The sequence below is a fragment of the Alternaria dauci genome, chromosome 5 (assembly GCF_042100115.1).
Source record: "Alternaria dauci strain A2016 chromosome 5, whole genome shotgun sequence".
Lineage (NCBI taxonomy): Eukaryota > Fungi > Ascomycota > Dothideomycetes > Pleosporales > Pleosporaceae > Alternaria > Alternaria dauci.
This window is the reverse complement of record NC_091276.1, coordinates 1,946,500-1,962,041: the sequence shown is the minus strand read 5'-3', so window position 1 is coordinate 1,962,041 and position 15,542 is coordinate 1,946,500. Positions and strand designations below refer to the sequence as shown.

The 15,542-nt window shown below is 51.5% G+C and overlaps 4 protein-coding genes across 4 annotated transcripts; 1 reads left to right on the top strand and 3 right to left on the bottom strand.

Moving 5' to 3' along the window:
• Positions 1–1,950: 1,950 nt before the first annotated feature.
• Positions 1,951–4,514, top strand: ACET3X_006122 (uncharacterized protein). The gene is made up of 3 exons (XM_069452298.1): positions 1,951–2,013; positions 2,068–4,269; positions 4,320–4,514. The coding sequence occupies exon 2, from the start codon at positions 2,132–2,134 to the stop codon at positions 4,079–4,081; it is 1,950 nt and encodes a 649-aa protein (XP_069306482.1). The 5' UTR covers positions 1,951–2,013; positions 2,068–2,131; the 3' UTR covers positions 4,082–4,269; positions 4,320–4,514.
• A 92-nt stretch (positions 4,515–4,606) lies between these two features.
• On the bottom strand, positions 4,607–6,964 carry ACET3X_006121 (uncharacterized protein; the record flags this gene model as incomplete). Its single annotated transcript, XM_069452297.1, has 3 exons — positions 5,384–6,964; positions 4,965–5,333; positions 4,607–4,908 (listed from the first exon to the last, which is right to left on the bottom strand). The coding sequence occupies exons 2-3, from the start codon at positions 5,218–5,220 to the stop codon at positions 4,607–4,609; spliced, it is 558 nt and encodes a 185-aa protein (XP_069306481.1). The 5' UTR covers positions 5,221–5,333; positions 5,384–6,964.
• Positions 6,965–9,279: 2,315 nt separating this feature from the next.
• On the bottom strand, positions 9,280–9,906 carry ACET3X_006120 (uncharacterized protein; the record flags this gene model as incomplete). Its single annotated transcript, XM_069452296.1, has 3 exons — positions 9,280–9,345; positions 9,399–9,629; positions 9,691–9,906. 3 exons carry the CDS (start codon positions 9,904–9,906, stop codon positions 9,280–9,282), a joined length of 513 nt encoding a protein of 170 aa, XP_069306480.1.
• A 3,017-nt stretch (positions 9,907–12,923) lies between these two features.
• On the bottom strand, positions 12,924–14,806 carry ACET3X_006119 (uncharacterized protein; the record flags this gene model as incomplete). Its single annotated transcript, XM_069452295.1, has 3 exons — positions 12,924–14,321; positions 14,377–14,486; positions 14,545–14,806. The coding sequence occupies 3 exons, from the start codon at positions 14,804–14,806 to the stop codon at positions 12,924–12,926; spliced, it is 1,770 nt and encodes a 589-aa protein (XP_069306479.1).
• Between the last annotated feature and the right edge of the window lie 736 nt (positions 14,807–15,542).

The following is a 15,542-nucleotide window of genomic DNA, read 5'->3' as shown; positions in this document are numbered from 1 at the left end:
CTCCTAGCTAATCTAGCCCCCTAAAAAATATTCTAAATAAGCTAAAACTTTCATAAGGCTGTATATAGTATAATCCTAGCTTTACGCAATTTTATTACGACTTTTAGTAGCTCTACAGCTTCATTTTTTTAAAAATATTTGGTGGTGGGGGTGTTCATCGAACGACCATGTTCATCGAACGCACAGACACGGTAGTTCATTTGCTCAGTAAGCACGCGCGGAGTCAGCTGCATCTGCGATATCAAGCTCGCGAATAATCATCCGGGGCATTCTTTTACTTGCGAATTCTCTCGTTTGAGAGAACCTGTTCGTTCAGATCGTTGAGAATTGTGGAAGTTGTGATTGGCTCAATTGCAAGCTGATATGCGTCATCGCATGAGGTACCATGGGATGATGTAGCCCTGAAGGGGATGATCAGACGGCAACCATGGGATGGATCAAGATGGCAACCATGGTATCGCGAGTTGAAGGGGCACATAAGTTGACAATCATGCGGGGCAGCTAGGTATCCCTCGAAAAGAAAAACTGTTGTACGGGATGCGTATCCGGATACACCTAGGTAGAGTGACGATTGCTGGGCCGGAAAAAAGGTCGTGCTGATATGCGCGAACCACAGTGTGTAGAGGACTTCCCTATAATATTCTGTTGGATTTAAATACAGGTACTCCCTAGTTCGACACCCTAGGCAACCGATACTGCAATAACAAGGGCAAAGACTACTATTGTAGACCTTTTGCCCATTGCCTGTCGCGCCACCCCATCGCTAGTCGATCCCGATGTTGCCGCAGGTCTAGGACTTACAACTGACGAGGGCGCGGGCGGGACATATGAGCTTGTTGGTTCTAGACGTGAGATTGTGCTGCTAGGAGCAAGAGACAGACGACTTGTTGGTCCCGTCTGGACAGTTCCTCCGCATATCTTGTTCGAATAAAGAGACGAAGGATCTAATGTCCTCCTCAGACATCTTTCGTTGGCATCAACGTCGCATCGCGATCCATAATATAGCATATCATCGTTGCAGAGACAGCTGTTGAGATCTGCGGCTGCCGTGCTATACGCCGAATTGCACGACGTCATGGACACTGTTAAACTGTCGCAGTCCAATGCAACGTTGTTACAGAACTCTTGGTCGTATGCCGGTGGCTTTGTAACAATCATGGTTGTTGGCGAATATGTGAACACTTCTTGACATACTGTGGACCAACTATAGTAAAACCCGGTGGTTCCTTCGAAGAGGCCGTCGATGAATGTGTTGGGGAAGCAGTCCCACATTTGCTGGTGGCAACTGCGTCTTGTCAGCCTACCTAGGTACCTATGAGCAAGCCGCAAATCGCGTAAACCACTCACCCTGCAATGTAGTTCAATACGCTCTGTGGACAGTAACAGCCTGCCTGTACGTCTGGGTCGTCTGTATCGAAACAGGTTTGGGCCTTGTTGAGCATCGAAGTGCAGCTGCTCAAGGTAACAGTAGTTCCTAGGCAGTCTGTGGGATTCATGATAAACGGGTCTGACTGGGCCGCTGTTAGGACCGAAAGACCTATCAAGACGCTTATGATCATGGCGGAAGTCATGAGTTGAATTGCCATTCTGAGAGGTGAATTTGTTCAGAAGAGCTGTACCTAGGTAGTCATAGATCTCTCCAGGGCTGACTTTAATTACTTTCACCGACTAGGAATGCCGAGCAAACCCCTCATCCTCCCGTCTTCCCTAACACACGCCAACGTCGCCCAATTCTGCGTTACCAAAAGCTCAGGCCATTTTTGTCCTTGGCTCTGCACGAGACCGTGTTTTGGGCGTGCCCGGGCATCTTCAGCTGATGGGATCTTGAATCGCTTTTGACGCCTCGCTTAAGCTAATTCACCTGACAACCTTGGAAGCTAACGAATACGAGCCTTGGCCAAAAGCTAAAAACCTAGCAGCCAACGAGCTTGATCTGGTAAAAGCCAACCGAAATATTTCGAAATGTGTGGCATGTGCGTTCAGCTTGAGGACGCAGGCAAGATAACAATGCAGGTGGGCAGCAAACCCATATGCCCAGTCCACAGCATTTGCTCTAATGACATTCAGCCTGCAACTCGACGACTTCGAACTATCAAAAATAAGAACTATACCGTCTGCGTAAACCTCCACCATGCCGCACCAAAGAGCTCAATGGCGGTCCATCGTTCTCCGTCCCGCGATCGTGTCTCTTCTCTTGTTCGCAGAAGTGAGCCTCATTAGCACCATCGTAGCTCTTTGGGTTCTTTCGTACCTACGCAAAGGCTTCATTGACATTGAATTTCGAGGATCTGGCTCGGCAGTTCTCAGCGTGCAAGGCGCACTCGACCGCGGTCAACCTCTGCTATGGACAACGCTACCAGTCATCATTCTTACGCTCTATCGCCTCTTCCGTGAAGCTGTCGTCGCAGCTCTCGTTGTCGAGACACCATTTATCGAGTTACACAAGTCCTCATCTGTCCGCCCTACCAAGATACGAAAGTCAATATATGTTGATTATCGCACATCATTTGGCATCGTAGCATGGTACAAGGCTATTCAGAATAGTCACACATTTCTTGGCCTATGCATGCTGTTTTCCTTCATGGTATCGATTGCGCTAGTACCGCTGACTGGAGGCCTTTTCGCCGAAGGGGAAGAGCTTTCTGCTACCGACGCAACGTTTAGTCTACTTTCCACACTTGATACGACTACCGACATCACCGTCGTCGACTATGGTCGCCTCTTCGACTTCGTTTCTGCCTCCTGGATCTATACCGCTCCCTATCCCCCTGGGACTGAGGGTCACTTCCCTCTTCCACGCATTGCACCTAAACAAGGCCTTAAGAACTATACCATCTCTTTGCCGGCAACCACCTCTCAACTTTCCCTCGATTGCCAAGTCATCAGTGACGCAGCATTCACCACAAAGACCGAAACGGACAACATAAAACTTCGAGCTTTCTCGGCTACCGATCGCGATTGCTTGATCTCTGGAGACATTGCTGTGGGATCCCAAAATGTTTACTACGTCGGAGCGCTCTCCCAGCAGGACTGCCCTGACGTCGCCGGTCGCACACGCATGGTGCTCTTCTCCGTTCCAGTCGATTCAACTGGCGACATGCAAGACCCGACCCTGATATCCTGCATTCCTTCGTATTGGAGTGTCAATGGCACAGTCGGCATCATTAGAAGTACAGACTTCAATGGTCGACTGACAGAAACGCCTTCTTTCTCAGAAACCTCTCGGGTGGTCGAAGAACTGCCCGGTTTAAAACGCCAACAGTTCGAACAGGGCGTCGTCAACGTACAATCCATAAACGTTGGGAGTAAGGTCAGTACACCGGATCGCCTCGCAGAATTGGTGGCTAGGTACATCGACAGCAATGGTTTGGACTTTGCGGAAGAAAACTTGATTAGGGCTGCGAGCACTGTATACCCAGCTGTTTATACAATGCTCTGCCTTGATAAGTTCTACCCACCCTTGGCGCAGCAGATTCAGCAGGAGGGCGTCTTGCACATACCTGAAAACCGACTGCATGTTGTGGAGCCTGTGGCGATTGCTATGCTCGTCATTCTCGCCATACTCATTGTCGAGACCATTTACCTCATCATCTACTTGCACAGAAATCCGAGCATATTAGCGGAAGAGCCCATTGGACTAGTCGGTGCTGCAAATATCCTTCATGATAGCAACATTCCATGTCTGGTTGCGAAGTGTCATCACGAGCCTGGATTCGATGGTCGCCTTCGACGACCGGTTACAAAGGCCAACACGACGTGGAAGAAGACCAAGGCTGCAAACACAGATGACGACCTGTTAGACAGAGAGTGCTGGGTAGAACGAGAGCCCGAGTCATGGCGGTTGAAGATTGTAGTGGAGTCTGAGGCTGTAGGCGCCGAGTGTCCGCAGCCTCTCCACGAGCATGCATTGTCCGCACATCGAAAAGATTCTGCTCTGCATGCAGCTCACGCGCCACATTATGTCAATGGGCAACAAACACCAAATACAGCGCCGTTAGTGTACTCTGGTGGCTCATCTTACACTCACGCCGACCAGGCTCGCTATGCTTTTCCGGCACCAAACGACGCAACTGTACGATAAATATCACCTCCCCACGGTGGAAGGCAGCCTAGGATGCGAGACGCAAGGAAGAAGGACATTGATCTGTGCACTCAGCCTCAGCTGAAAGAACGGCAACTGAGTTTGGGACTCTTGGCAGCTGATTTAGACTCTGAATGGTCGAGACGAGTAATGATGAGAAATACCGCAAACATTAGAATTCGAGATGAGTGAGGTACTATTCCAGATCTGCCTGCAACTCGTGCTGATCTCTCTTCAGGCAAGATTAGCCCAACATTCTGTTCAAAGAAAGACGCCATTGTCGAAGAAGAGTGCATTACGGCATAAGCATCAGTAACGGAAGCACCGATTAATTGAGCTAGCGAGGAACAGGAAAAGTTACCAAACACAAGAGGCTACAGTTGGGTAAGCGTTCGTCTCCCTGTACTGTATTGGGTAGATATAGGCCACCATGGAGAAGTCCTAAAATCCATGGTTTCATGATTTGTTTCAAGTCCAAACAGTGCTTTCGGCGCCTCCAGTTCCCCAACGAGTCTAACATGCAGCCTAAAACAGGTTGCCCACCATGACCAGGACGGCATACAACAGACCATTTCCACCTGCAACGGTGCTCAGACTGGCCGCGCCAGTGAACTCAGGAAGCCCAGTCGATGCTGAGGTCGGCCGAATGATTCCTGAAGTAGGCGCAATGACAGGAGTGGTTATATTCGAGATACCAGGTGTGGCAGTAGGGCCAACGAAGTCGGCTGGCAAGGTAACGCCGAATTCCAGAGCGCATGCTTGAGGGTCTACCTCCTTGGGACAGCAGTAGCCTTCGACAAGGCAGTAATCACCGCCAGGACAGCCCCCTATGAAGAGTGTGAGCAGAGAAACGCAGATAATACATCGTTAGTATGCCGCTCACAGGAATCAGCTGAGCCTGGTTCGCAACATGTGTCTTCCTGCCCTGGGTTGTAGCAGAGGAATGTGGCCTCATCACTACAAAGTAGAGATCCAGCACCGCAAGATTCCTCGCATGTTTCCCCAAATCCACATGTGTACGTGTCTGGTTTATACTCTTGGCGTTTGTCGAAAGCGTGCGGTTTCAGTGCGTGGAATTGATGGTTCGCGAGAGCGGTCGCAAGAGTCAAGGAAGCGAGGATCAAGTGAGTGAAGAACATTGTGGAGGGTTGAAGGATTCTTGTGGATTAGAGAGACTGAAGCGATCTCAGAGCATGTACAACGCAGAAGAGGCTGATCTACAGTGTACTTATAGATTCGCCTGCAGAATCAGCTGCTGGGTTTAGCTACGCTCAGTCTTCGCAGTTTACGGTAGAGGCTTGCCTTTGGCTTCCACCAGATTGTGCATACACGAATATCAGGAGAGAAAGCCACAGGTTTCGTATCTTCAACCCCACCTGCACTATTCTTGCATTCATTCGCATTCAACTCTGCAGAGCAATTCAGCTAAGAGGCTGAGTTATTGTTCTAATACAACGATTGGAACAAATTAACGTATAGATCCAGGCTGTGGGCTTCGATCTATCCGATCAGACCGTACAGGTGGCGGAGCTAGATCACTCCACGTAGCAGGCAGCAAGATTGTCTTGCGTAAGTAATCAGGGTTCACCCAGGTGCTGTAGTTGCAGCCCCGACACGTCGCTAAAAATCTCCTAAATCAACTTCGCACAAGAATGTCTAGAGTAATTTTCTTTTCAATAAACACTATGCTGAATACCGTACGATACTAAGAACAGGCTGTAGCAACGAGGCAATAGACGAATCGGAATATAAGGGTAGCTAAGGAAGAGCTGAGAGAAAGCCAAGGACGAGCTGAGAGACAACTAATAATAAGACGGCCTAAGAGACGGCTGAGGACGAGCTAAGAGATTCACGCACTAGGCCACTGACTGGTTCTACGGCGGCTGCTGCTGCAGGCTGCGCGCCCCCATACTGCGTCAATGCCCCTCGCCCTGAGCTTAAGAAAGCCTGGCTGATCGGGCGATGCAGCCTCCCGCTTTCTGCACCAACCAGCCCCTATACCTCTCTCTTCTCAGTCTCGCCATTGCGCCGCTAGCATTACCAAACCTCCAAACCTCCCCTCGCCCTCGCACCACCTTCAACCCAGCCCCAACGCCAAAGCTCCCTCTCTAGACTAACCCCGTCGTCAACCGCCGCCTCTCACACCCTCACACCCTCGCTGTCCTCCCCCGTCGTCTGAACCGTCTTCAACACACAATCGCAGTCGGACCTATCGAACCGGCAAGCAAACAAGCATGCCACCAAAGACCGCCGACGGCAGGCGAAGGAGCGGTTTGAAGGAATCAGAGACAGATTCAGCATCATGTCCCCTTCCAGGTTCCTGCTAAGCCACGCATCTGCCTTGTAGAATCCAAGTTTAGCCCCAAGCACGCGCCTCGCCTGAACAAGGCAGCCAAACCGCCCCAGTACGACAATTTCTATAGCGTCAAGTCTAATGCAGAGGACGAGACCGATGGTAAGAGCAGGCGGTGATGACAACGGGTACAGACGAGGAAGGGAGGAGGAAGGACAATGTCAGTCAAGAATGACGATAGGCTGTATACTCATCGTATTCCCCTGCTGCCTTCTCAAACGCGGCTGAATGATTCCGCGCGCTCGGCTTAGTTCCCCGGTGGAGGACAAATACGATTGATGAGGGCACGAGCGAAGCCTGTTCAAGGCTAGTGGCGAAGCGCTGGTTGCGGGGTTTCCTGGCCTCTATGCTTTTACTATTAGGTTGGAATAATGAACCTACTACTCACGTTCTCGCACTTCTCTACTTCTCTCGCACGTGCCAGCTCAACTGGATGCGTTTACAACGACGTTCTTCGGCCGCTCCCGCATTACATTCCGGAAATATTAAGTGATGTGATGCCTTGTACAGGTCGTCTGTATATTTGGTATGCTGATGGGAAGATGTGTATGATAAATGTAGAAGGCTGGGGAAGCTCATCATTGCCAGGCATGTGCGTTCATGCGTGATGTCATTATGCCGACGCTAAGAAATCTGCCGATCACTAACGACGCGACGACGCGTTCTGATGCTCCAACCTCCACGAGACATCCCAACTCCATCAACACATCATAACTTTGTCTGGCTTGAGCCCAACCGCTGTCTACCATCTTGTGATGCGATCGCTTTTCGTGCTTGTGATGGTGGTGGAAGACAGCTAGGACACGTCCCGTTGCTACGCGTGTACCTCCTGCGCTTTGCGGGTCGCTCCTCCTGTTGCTTCCCCTTACGATTATCTTGTCACTCTTCGCTAGGAATAATGCTTTTAGGTCTAAATCGGTTCATTTTGACAAAGTACTCGTTTCGATTCCAGTCGTTCAACCGTTCCCCAAAGCTCAAATCCAATGATTATCGCGACACAGTAGGCCTCCCAGGAGACTGAAAAAGCGACTTTACACTCTCGTGGATTCCAGTCGTTCCATGCGCATTGTCGCATGATGCTCGAACTTACACGTTGCATGTATGGCACCACTGATTTTGGCTGTCTACATACATAGTATACCCGTGAAGCGATTGACGCGACCAGGACGCGTGAAAGAATCATACCAAAACTACCAACCGGATGGCCTCTTTGACTCTGGCATACGTCGCACAAAGTTATTGTACCACTCCAATGCCTCGGCCGCCTCTTTCATTCGGGCCCTGAAGCGCTCTGGATACTTGCCGTGGGTACGGTTGAACGCGAACCACTTCCGCGGTGGACCCTCCTCCTCCTCGCTATCCTTCTCGCCCTCCTTCTTGCTTTGGTCCACGCCATCCTTCTTGTCTTGGTCCTCGTCCTCCTTCTTGCGCTCGTCGCTTTCTTCGTCGGAAAATCGTTCATCCTCGGGAATCCCCTTCTCGTCGTCTTGATCTGTTGCTCGAACGAACTCGATAAACGCTGGTGTCCTCCAGACGCTTTTCTTGGTGATCCTTGCAAAGAGGCGCATGTCGGTGATGATTTCTGTTGACAAGGGCTTTCTGAGCCCAATGGCTTTGGATAGTTCAACTGCCACCTGCTTGGACAAATGAGGTGGCACTGAAGTACCAAAGTCCCAGAACAGATCGGTCAGCTCTTTTCGGCTAGGCTCTTGTGTTGTTGCTACCCTCGGGCGTTTGGCTGGCCGGACAGCTCTGCTCGCTTCTGATCGGCCTCGTTCTCCAGCTCATCACCGTACTTGTTCTTGTATACCCAGAGGAAGAAAGACTTCTATGTGCCTTTGGTTCGCGAGGCGGTTGGTACTTGCTGTGGGAGCGACGACAAGTCCAGCTGGTCGGCTTTGAGAGCGTGTGAGCCTTTGCCCTTGAGTGCTGTGCTGTGCAAACTCGACTTGAGCTTCGTGTCTGCCACGCCTCCGCTCTTGCTAAACTTGTTGACGTACCACGAGGCCCATACCTCCTCTGGTTCATTGTCGCCGGCCTTGGTCTTTCCGACGTAGACGCGTCGGCCGAGCAAGGCTTTGTTCCGTCTTGGTTTGCCATTTCGTTACCGATTGGTTCGCGCTGGTGGCGGACGGAGTGGCTGATGGAGCGGCTAATGGGTTGTGTGTAGTGATGCGGCTGCTGATGTGTGTGCTGGGAGGTGTGATAAAGCAGCTGCTGAGGTGTGTGATGTAGGAAGGATGGAGTCAAAAGCAGGATGAGGCCTGTTTATATCGTACATCCAGGGTCTAATGTGAGAGACATGAGGTATTTTTCTCTCTAGTTAGAACTGCGGGATCCACTTCTACGTGTCCAGTTGAAGGTAAAGGTGAGAGAGGCGAGGTATGTTTCTACCTGCGTAGAGCTATAGGACCCACTTCCACGTGCGTAGGCAAAGGCGAAGGTGACTTTGACACCTTGCTTCTCTTGACCGCTAGTCTACGTAGCTCCAGTGTAACGAATACCTTCTGGGTGTATTATAATATTTGGTGGCTACTTGATTGTTCCGCGAAGGCGTCAAGTTACATCATAGCCATCGGGCTGAATGCATAACGACAATTCAGTATATGTTAACACATTTTATGGCATGACGTTCTTTTCTTCAGTGTCTTGATGCGTATTGCGGGCACTTTACCAATTTTTGGCAATTTCTGGTCAAAAGGCAAGCGTGTATTGGAATTAGGTACATTGAGTCGCACATTGCGAAATACAGTATAAGAAACATAGCAATGATGCGAAGTTTGCTTGCCATCGCAGTGACCCTCAGGATTACTTGGAGAGATGGCCCCATGTTTCAGATAACCATCTACGAGCAGTAAACGTCGGAGGTCTTGCTGTCGAAGCTGCAAGAAGAAGGGTTCTGGACAGCGAGCTGGTTCGAGTTAGCGTACTGATGTAATCAAAAGTCCTGCAACAGTGACTCACGTTGATGTAACCACCGTCACCCTCAGTGTTGAAGTGGTTGTCGGGGCCCGACATGTAGAAGCAGTCGTAGTCGGTGTTGAGGACACCAGACTTCAAGCGGACAGAGGTAAGGAGGCGCATCTGGTTGGGCTTGGAGACCTTGTAGCCCATGTTGTAGCAGATGGAGGCCTCGTTGGGCTTGGCGCTCTTGGCCATCTCGTAGACAGTGGCCTTGGTGAAAGCCTCACGAGCCTGAGAAGTGACAAAGTTAGCTGGGAACTTGGGGAAACAGCGGATAGGAAGTGCGGCTTACAGCAGTCCAATCGGCAACGTTCTTGATCTGGTTGACAGCATCGGTCGCGGAAACAGCGACGACGGCAGAGGCAACACCACCGATGATGGCGAGGGAAAGAGGGTCAATGACACGCTTGTCCAGGGCCTCACCGGTGCCGTTGTGGGCGTGGATGGGGGCAGTAGGGACAGCAACGGCGGCGCCGGCCAGGAGAGCGGTGACGAGGGTGAACTTCATTTTGAATGAGTGATGTAGCGATTGAGATTGACTGGTAAGTGATTGACTGTTGCTGTAGTGGAAAGGACTGAAGGCTCGAATGCTGCGATGATGGACTTTGGGGAGTGCTTTCCAGTGTCTTATATACTCATCGTCTTGCGCCGATCGCAAACACATGTAGCAGAGATAGGTGATTCGGCCAAACTCCCGCTGTGATGTTGGTGTATCCCTGATAGCGGACTCCAACACGTGGGCTGATTTCATGAGGCTCTTGGCTCTAAACATGGAGCCGTGAGGCTGATCGGCTTGGCCAAGGTCATTCCCGATATGTTTTGCAGATATGCCGCAAACACCTGGTTTTCGGTAACAAGTCAAGCTTCCATGAGCCTAGTTTGGTCGTATGCTTCCTGGACTTTTCATCAGTAAGCACCAACTATACACCGCAACGCATGTTCATTGCGAGCAAACCTCGAAATACTCTCTACAAGCATTCGCTGCGATTTGCGTCGCATCTGGTTCTCAATGCGCGTCGCATAGAAACGCGAGGTCGCTGCATCCCAGATACCCCAGAATCCAGGATGATGACTACGCGGTTAACCTTCTCGAGCAGACCCTTGGCGTCAGCATACTGTACCTGGGGACGTGCCGAACACCCGCTACTAACCACAATGGGGTGAGATCGACACCGAGAATTCAGCCGCAAGGCCATTTCGGTGATTCTCACGAAGAAATCGAATTCTTTCTGGCGCAATATTTCGACGCACGCTAGGGTCTGTACCGGCCCAACCCAGTCGAACAGCCTCAAATTGGTCGCAACGGTCGCTTGGCAGAGCGCGTAGGTACGTACCACATGCGTACGTGTGGTTATCACAATCATAGCAAGTATACTGGCTATCCCTTATGATTACTGTGATCATCCGTTTTACTGTTGGCTAATCGTGTTAGTGTTATCACCATTAGTGATTCTATGTCTTTGGAAGACCAATTTGGCTAGCAATGCCAACGTGTATCGTCTCTATCTCGATCTTCAGTCTGAAATTCTCCACTATACCCCTGAGTTGACAACGGCTGTGATACCGCTCGGTCCTGACAACGATTCGTTGTATGTTGGCCAAAGAATAACGCGCTCGATGTGAGACTTGTCGCATTGACCCTTATGGTATCCATGGACTGATGCTAGAGCGTGCCTTTCGCGGAATGTTTTCGTTTATCTTTCAGAGTCGCAAAGCTGTGAATGGTATCGTGTATACATCGAAGAGGAGATGTGAACCATGAACCCGGTTTGATGGGTAGAGCGGGCCTGGGGAGAAGCAACGAGCGATCGTCATGAAGTGTGGATCCGTTGATAGCTAGTGACAGGTACGTGCAAAATCGACAAAGATGGAAGGCTAGTGGGAACATCACTCATTCTCTCGCCTTGCCTCGACACAACCATCCCCGCGTTTCCTCAAACGTCTTTGCCAATTTCTGTCCCTCCATTTCTTCACCTATCTGGAGTACTTCTAGCCTCCGCAGGAACTCCATGTGCTGTGCAGCCTCAATGTTATCAGCAACAGTGTCGGTACTTGAAGCAGCGCCCTGCGAATGCTTGTACGAGGCACTCCAAAGACTTCTCCAACTCTGTTCAAGAAGAAGCTTCACTCGGTCGGACCGCGCAACGAAATGCTTTACCTCTTTAATCGCAGTATTGTTCTTGGCTGTTTCGCTTTCGTACGCGGCGTCTTCTTGTCGCCTTTGGAAGAGCTCGACGTGGCAGTGATTGTCGTACTGAGGCTTGGGTGGTGGATTCGTAGGAGTCTGTCGTATGAATATCAAGCGTAAAGGGCGCCAGATCATCGGTCGTGATAGGCCTATTGCAGAACCTGATGTCAGTGTTGTCTTCGCCAACTCTGCCTACTCAGCGAGAGCGACAAAGTCCACATACGGTACATGTCCAGCCCATTCAGCCTGCCACCAGTGCCTATCCCACCGCTTTGTTCGTGCCTTGAGGTCCGCAAACGGGGCAAATTTCGGCTACTTTGCTCGTGGCCCAAGCCTTTCTTGGTATCCTTGAACGCTGTGAAGCTCAAATACGGGCCGAAGGCGGCTAGTGCGCTCTTGGCCAGCGTGTCTCGTGATTGACCGCCAGAGATATCACATTCAACTCAGGCAATTCTTGCCGCTAGCTATTCATACTGCAGCCTTGTGATAGATATGCCGCAGCTTTCCAGGTGAGCCTTTGGAAAGCCGATCCCACTTTGTCGGTGTGACTGAACTTGAGTTGGCGACGTATCGGCCCGCAAGAGCTCAAGGCTGCTCCTTGAGCCGAAGGGGGCCGGCTCTGAAAGGGTGTACTTTGCGCCGTCTTCCACGTACCTTGACGTCATGCGCGCGCTGTGTCTTATGCTTCACCACTGTAATCTTGATGTGGTAAAGGCGCTTCTTGCGCTGTTGTAGTCAGGTAAGCCAGCGCGTGACAATGCTATTGAACCGATATTGAAGGCGTGGACGTTCGGAGCCGACACGATTCCACCGCGTATAGTGATCAGTACGGACCATATGTGGATGCTTGGCTATAGAGATAGTGAGCCGAGATAGCCGACTAGGGCGACCGAAGATGGAACGAGAGTCGAGGAAAGTGTCAGGTACATATAAGTACTGCGGACGTAGTTCTGTGGTCAACGAAGTTTTACGGATCCAAGTACACATCAGGAGAAACTGGTCGGTCAAGGGGCGAGAGCTGACGGTGAAGTAATCACTTTACCTCGAGGCTGTCATGGCTATGGCAGGCCCCTTGATGATGTCGAGTTTACTGTAAGTGATGCAGCACTGCTTCCAGTTATGGCCATCATGACAAAGAGCTCCTGCATCATGTCTCGTCAACATACAGATCGGTATTCAAGAATGACACCAGAAGTGAGGCGTACGAGTGTCAAGTGAGAAAAGAGACGGGGCAATGCTGATCGTAGGAACCAACTCCATTACCCAATGAATTCCTGTTACTAGGCTCTACAAAAGCTTCAGTACGACACAAAGGAGCCATGTAGGTGATCAAACAACTACTGCCAAGAGCTGCTCAGACTGGCACTCGCCTGGCACTGGGGCACGGTGTAGCTCCTGTTGGGATCACTCTCCCATGTGATTGCTCCACTGCTGCTAATCTTCACAAACTTGTACTGGATCGCTGACCCTGCTGCCAATGGCACGGTGATTGTCCAGACTGGGTTGCTAGCGGTGTAGCTGCTTGCGGAGAGAGTGAGGCCGTTGGCTGGTGTCCAGTTACCCAGCTGCGCAGTGTTACCGGTTATCTTGATGGTGTCGCCGGGAACAGTGGTGATGCGGTGGGTGAAGGAAACTGAAACAGCTGTCGGGCATGCAGTCGATGTGCCGGTAGGAGTGGCAGTCCTGGTAGTGAGAGTGGTGCCGGTGGTGGGTGTGGCAGTGCCAGCAGCCAGAACAATGGGTTCGCCATTGCTGATGGTCACACAGATCCTACCGCTGCCATCGGCAGTAACAGCAGCGCCGTTTCCGTAGACGTTGGTCCATCTGCCGTTAGCCCTTTGGGTGTTGAAGCAATGTTGCTGGTTTGAGCTGCTTCCAGCGTTCGTGGTGAGAACGATGAGGTTGCCACCTGCACGGCTCCAAGCGTAGGCGTTGTCCGTAACATACAAGTGAGTGTGGTCGTTACCAGCAAGACCTCCTGCAGCCTTCCTTGCAGCAGTCAGCTTCTTGATGGCCTGGTAGAGATTTGCGTTGGTGTTGAAGCCGCTTCGCCAAAGGTCTTCCCGGTTGGCTGGGTCGTCGCCACCAGCATAGCCTTGTTCGGTGCCGTAGTAGAGGATGGGGATTCCTCGTGAAAGAATGACGTAAGCAAGGGCGTTCTTAAGCAGAGTCTGGTCGTTCTTTACGTTCAACCAACGCTTGTTGTCGTGATTGTCGAGGAAAGTACCAAGAGCGGTCGGGTCGGGGAAAGTGTTGCTGACGGTGTTCATCATGTCTACAAGCGCCTGAGGTGAGCTCCTTTGTTGGTAGAAGTTGTTCATAGGGTAGTAGGTCGCGTAGTTCAGGAGACCGGGCATGAGCCTGGCGTACTCAGCAAGGTAGGCCGGGTTGCCATCGAACACTTCGCCGATGCTGTACACGCCAGTTGCAGCAGAGAAGCCAGGCCAAAAGTCCTTCTCAACGTGCTTGACTGTATCGATCCGAACGCCATCGAAGCTGTACTCCTTGACGAGCCAAGAAACCCAAGTGTTCAGTACGTTGCGGATCTCGGTGGACTGGGTGTTGATGTCGGGAAGACCGGCGATCTGGCACACCTCGACACTGGCTTGGTTGCTGTAGTTGATGTCGCAGGCGGAGTGGTATGCGGATTGCTGGTTCAGCGGCGAAGGCCTGTTGTTGCCGAGGGTGCCTATGCCCATGTGGTTGGCGACAACGTCGACCATGACATAGATGCCCTGCAATATATGAGTATATTTGTAGTCTGGGGGGTATCATGTGGGTTTGCCATACCTTGGCATGGGCAGTGCTGACCAGGCTCTTCAAGTCGGCAGCAGAACCGTAGTTTGAGTTGATTGCGTAGAGATCCTCAGCCCAGTAGCCATGGTATCCAGCAGCCTTGTCTGTGCGTTTTATTAATTCAGACTCTCTGCATGTGTTGACGAGGAAAAGAGAACGTACTTGAAACGACTGGGGTGATCCAGATGGCATCAAATCCTAGTCCTTGGATGTAGTCGAGTTTAGACTCGAGGCCTTTAAAAGTTCCGCCGCAGTAGTTGCCAAGATTGCCGCATGATCCGCCACCAGTGTCGGTGCTGCTGCGAGCGATGCGGTCGGTGAGAACAAAGTAGATGCTGCGAGGCTTCCAGGCGTTCGTGTCGGCAGCCGCGACAAGAGAGGTGAAGTAGAAGAGAGCGGCGGTGATGAGCTTGAAGAACAACATCTTGAGCGACCCGATGCTTTTGCAAGCGGTGTTCTGCAGTCGTCAGGTTGTGATGTTTTCGTCCTGGATGAGGCCGGACACTGGATTTATAGACGTGCCACGAGCGGGTATCACAAGGCCATGCGCAGTCCTTCAGCTTACCCCACAATGTTGCCTCGACTCCGGGTCACGCTTGCCGGACGTGGTGGATGGCTTTGGACGCCTTCGCGATGGTCGACGATGCTCGGAGCCCGACGCGTAGACGAAGAACGATGGTGTCGCGTCGGCCCGTCATGAACCCACTGAGAAAAGTGTAACTAAACGATCATCTCACAGCTGGCGATCTCTCGGGCCGAGTTGGAGGCGTCTAGTGTACCTCGTGGACGTCTGAAACATATCGGTGGGTATAGGAGACCGGTCAGAGACCCGGATCAGGAAGCTGCAGAGTGTGTAGCCATCGCGTTTGCCATCTAGGCTGTGGTATTGGCGGAGGCACGCGTCGCGCTGTATTCGCGAATCGGCCCTAGGGTGAACTAGAGGCTGGGAAGCGTCAGGGGAAATGAACGAGGCCGTAGGGTTGAAATGACAGTGTCAACGTAAGCGAGTTCGTTAGCGTCATCATCGCGATGACGGAGCCCCGCATTCCGGTACTTAGCAACGTGCAAGTCAATTTAAGGTGCGGACCGGGCGCGTTTTGAGGTCTGATGACCGTCCTCTACACCCGCCAGGACGGCCTGGATTTGCTGACACGCATCCA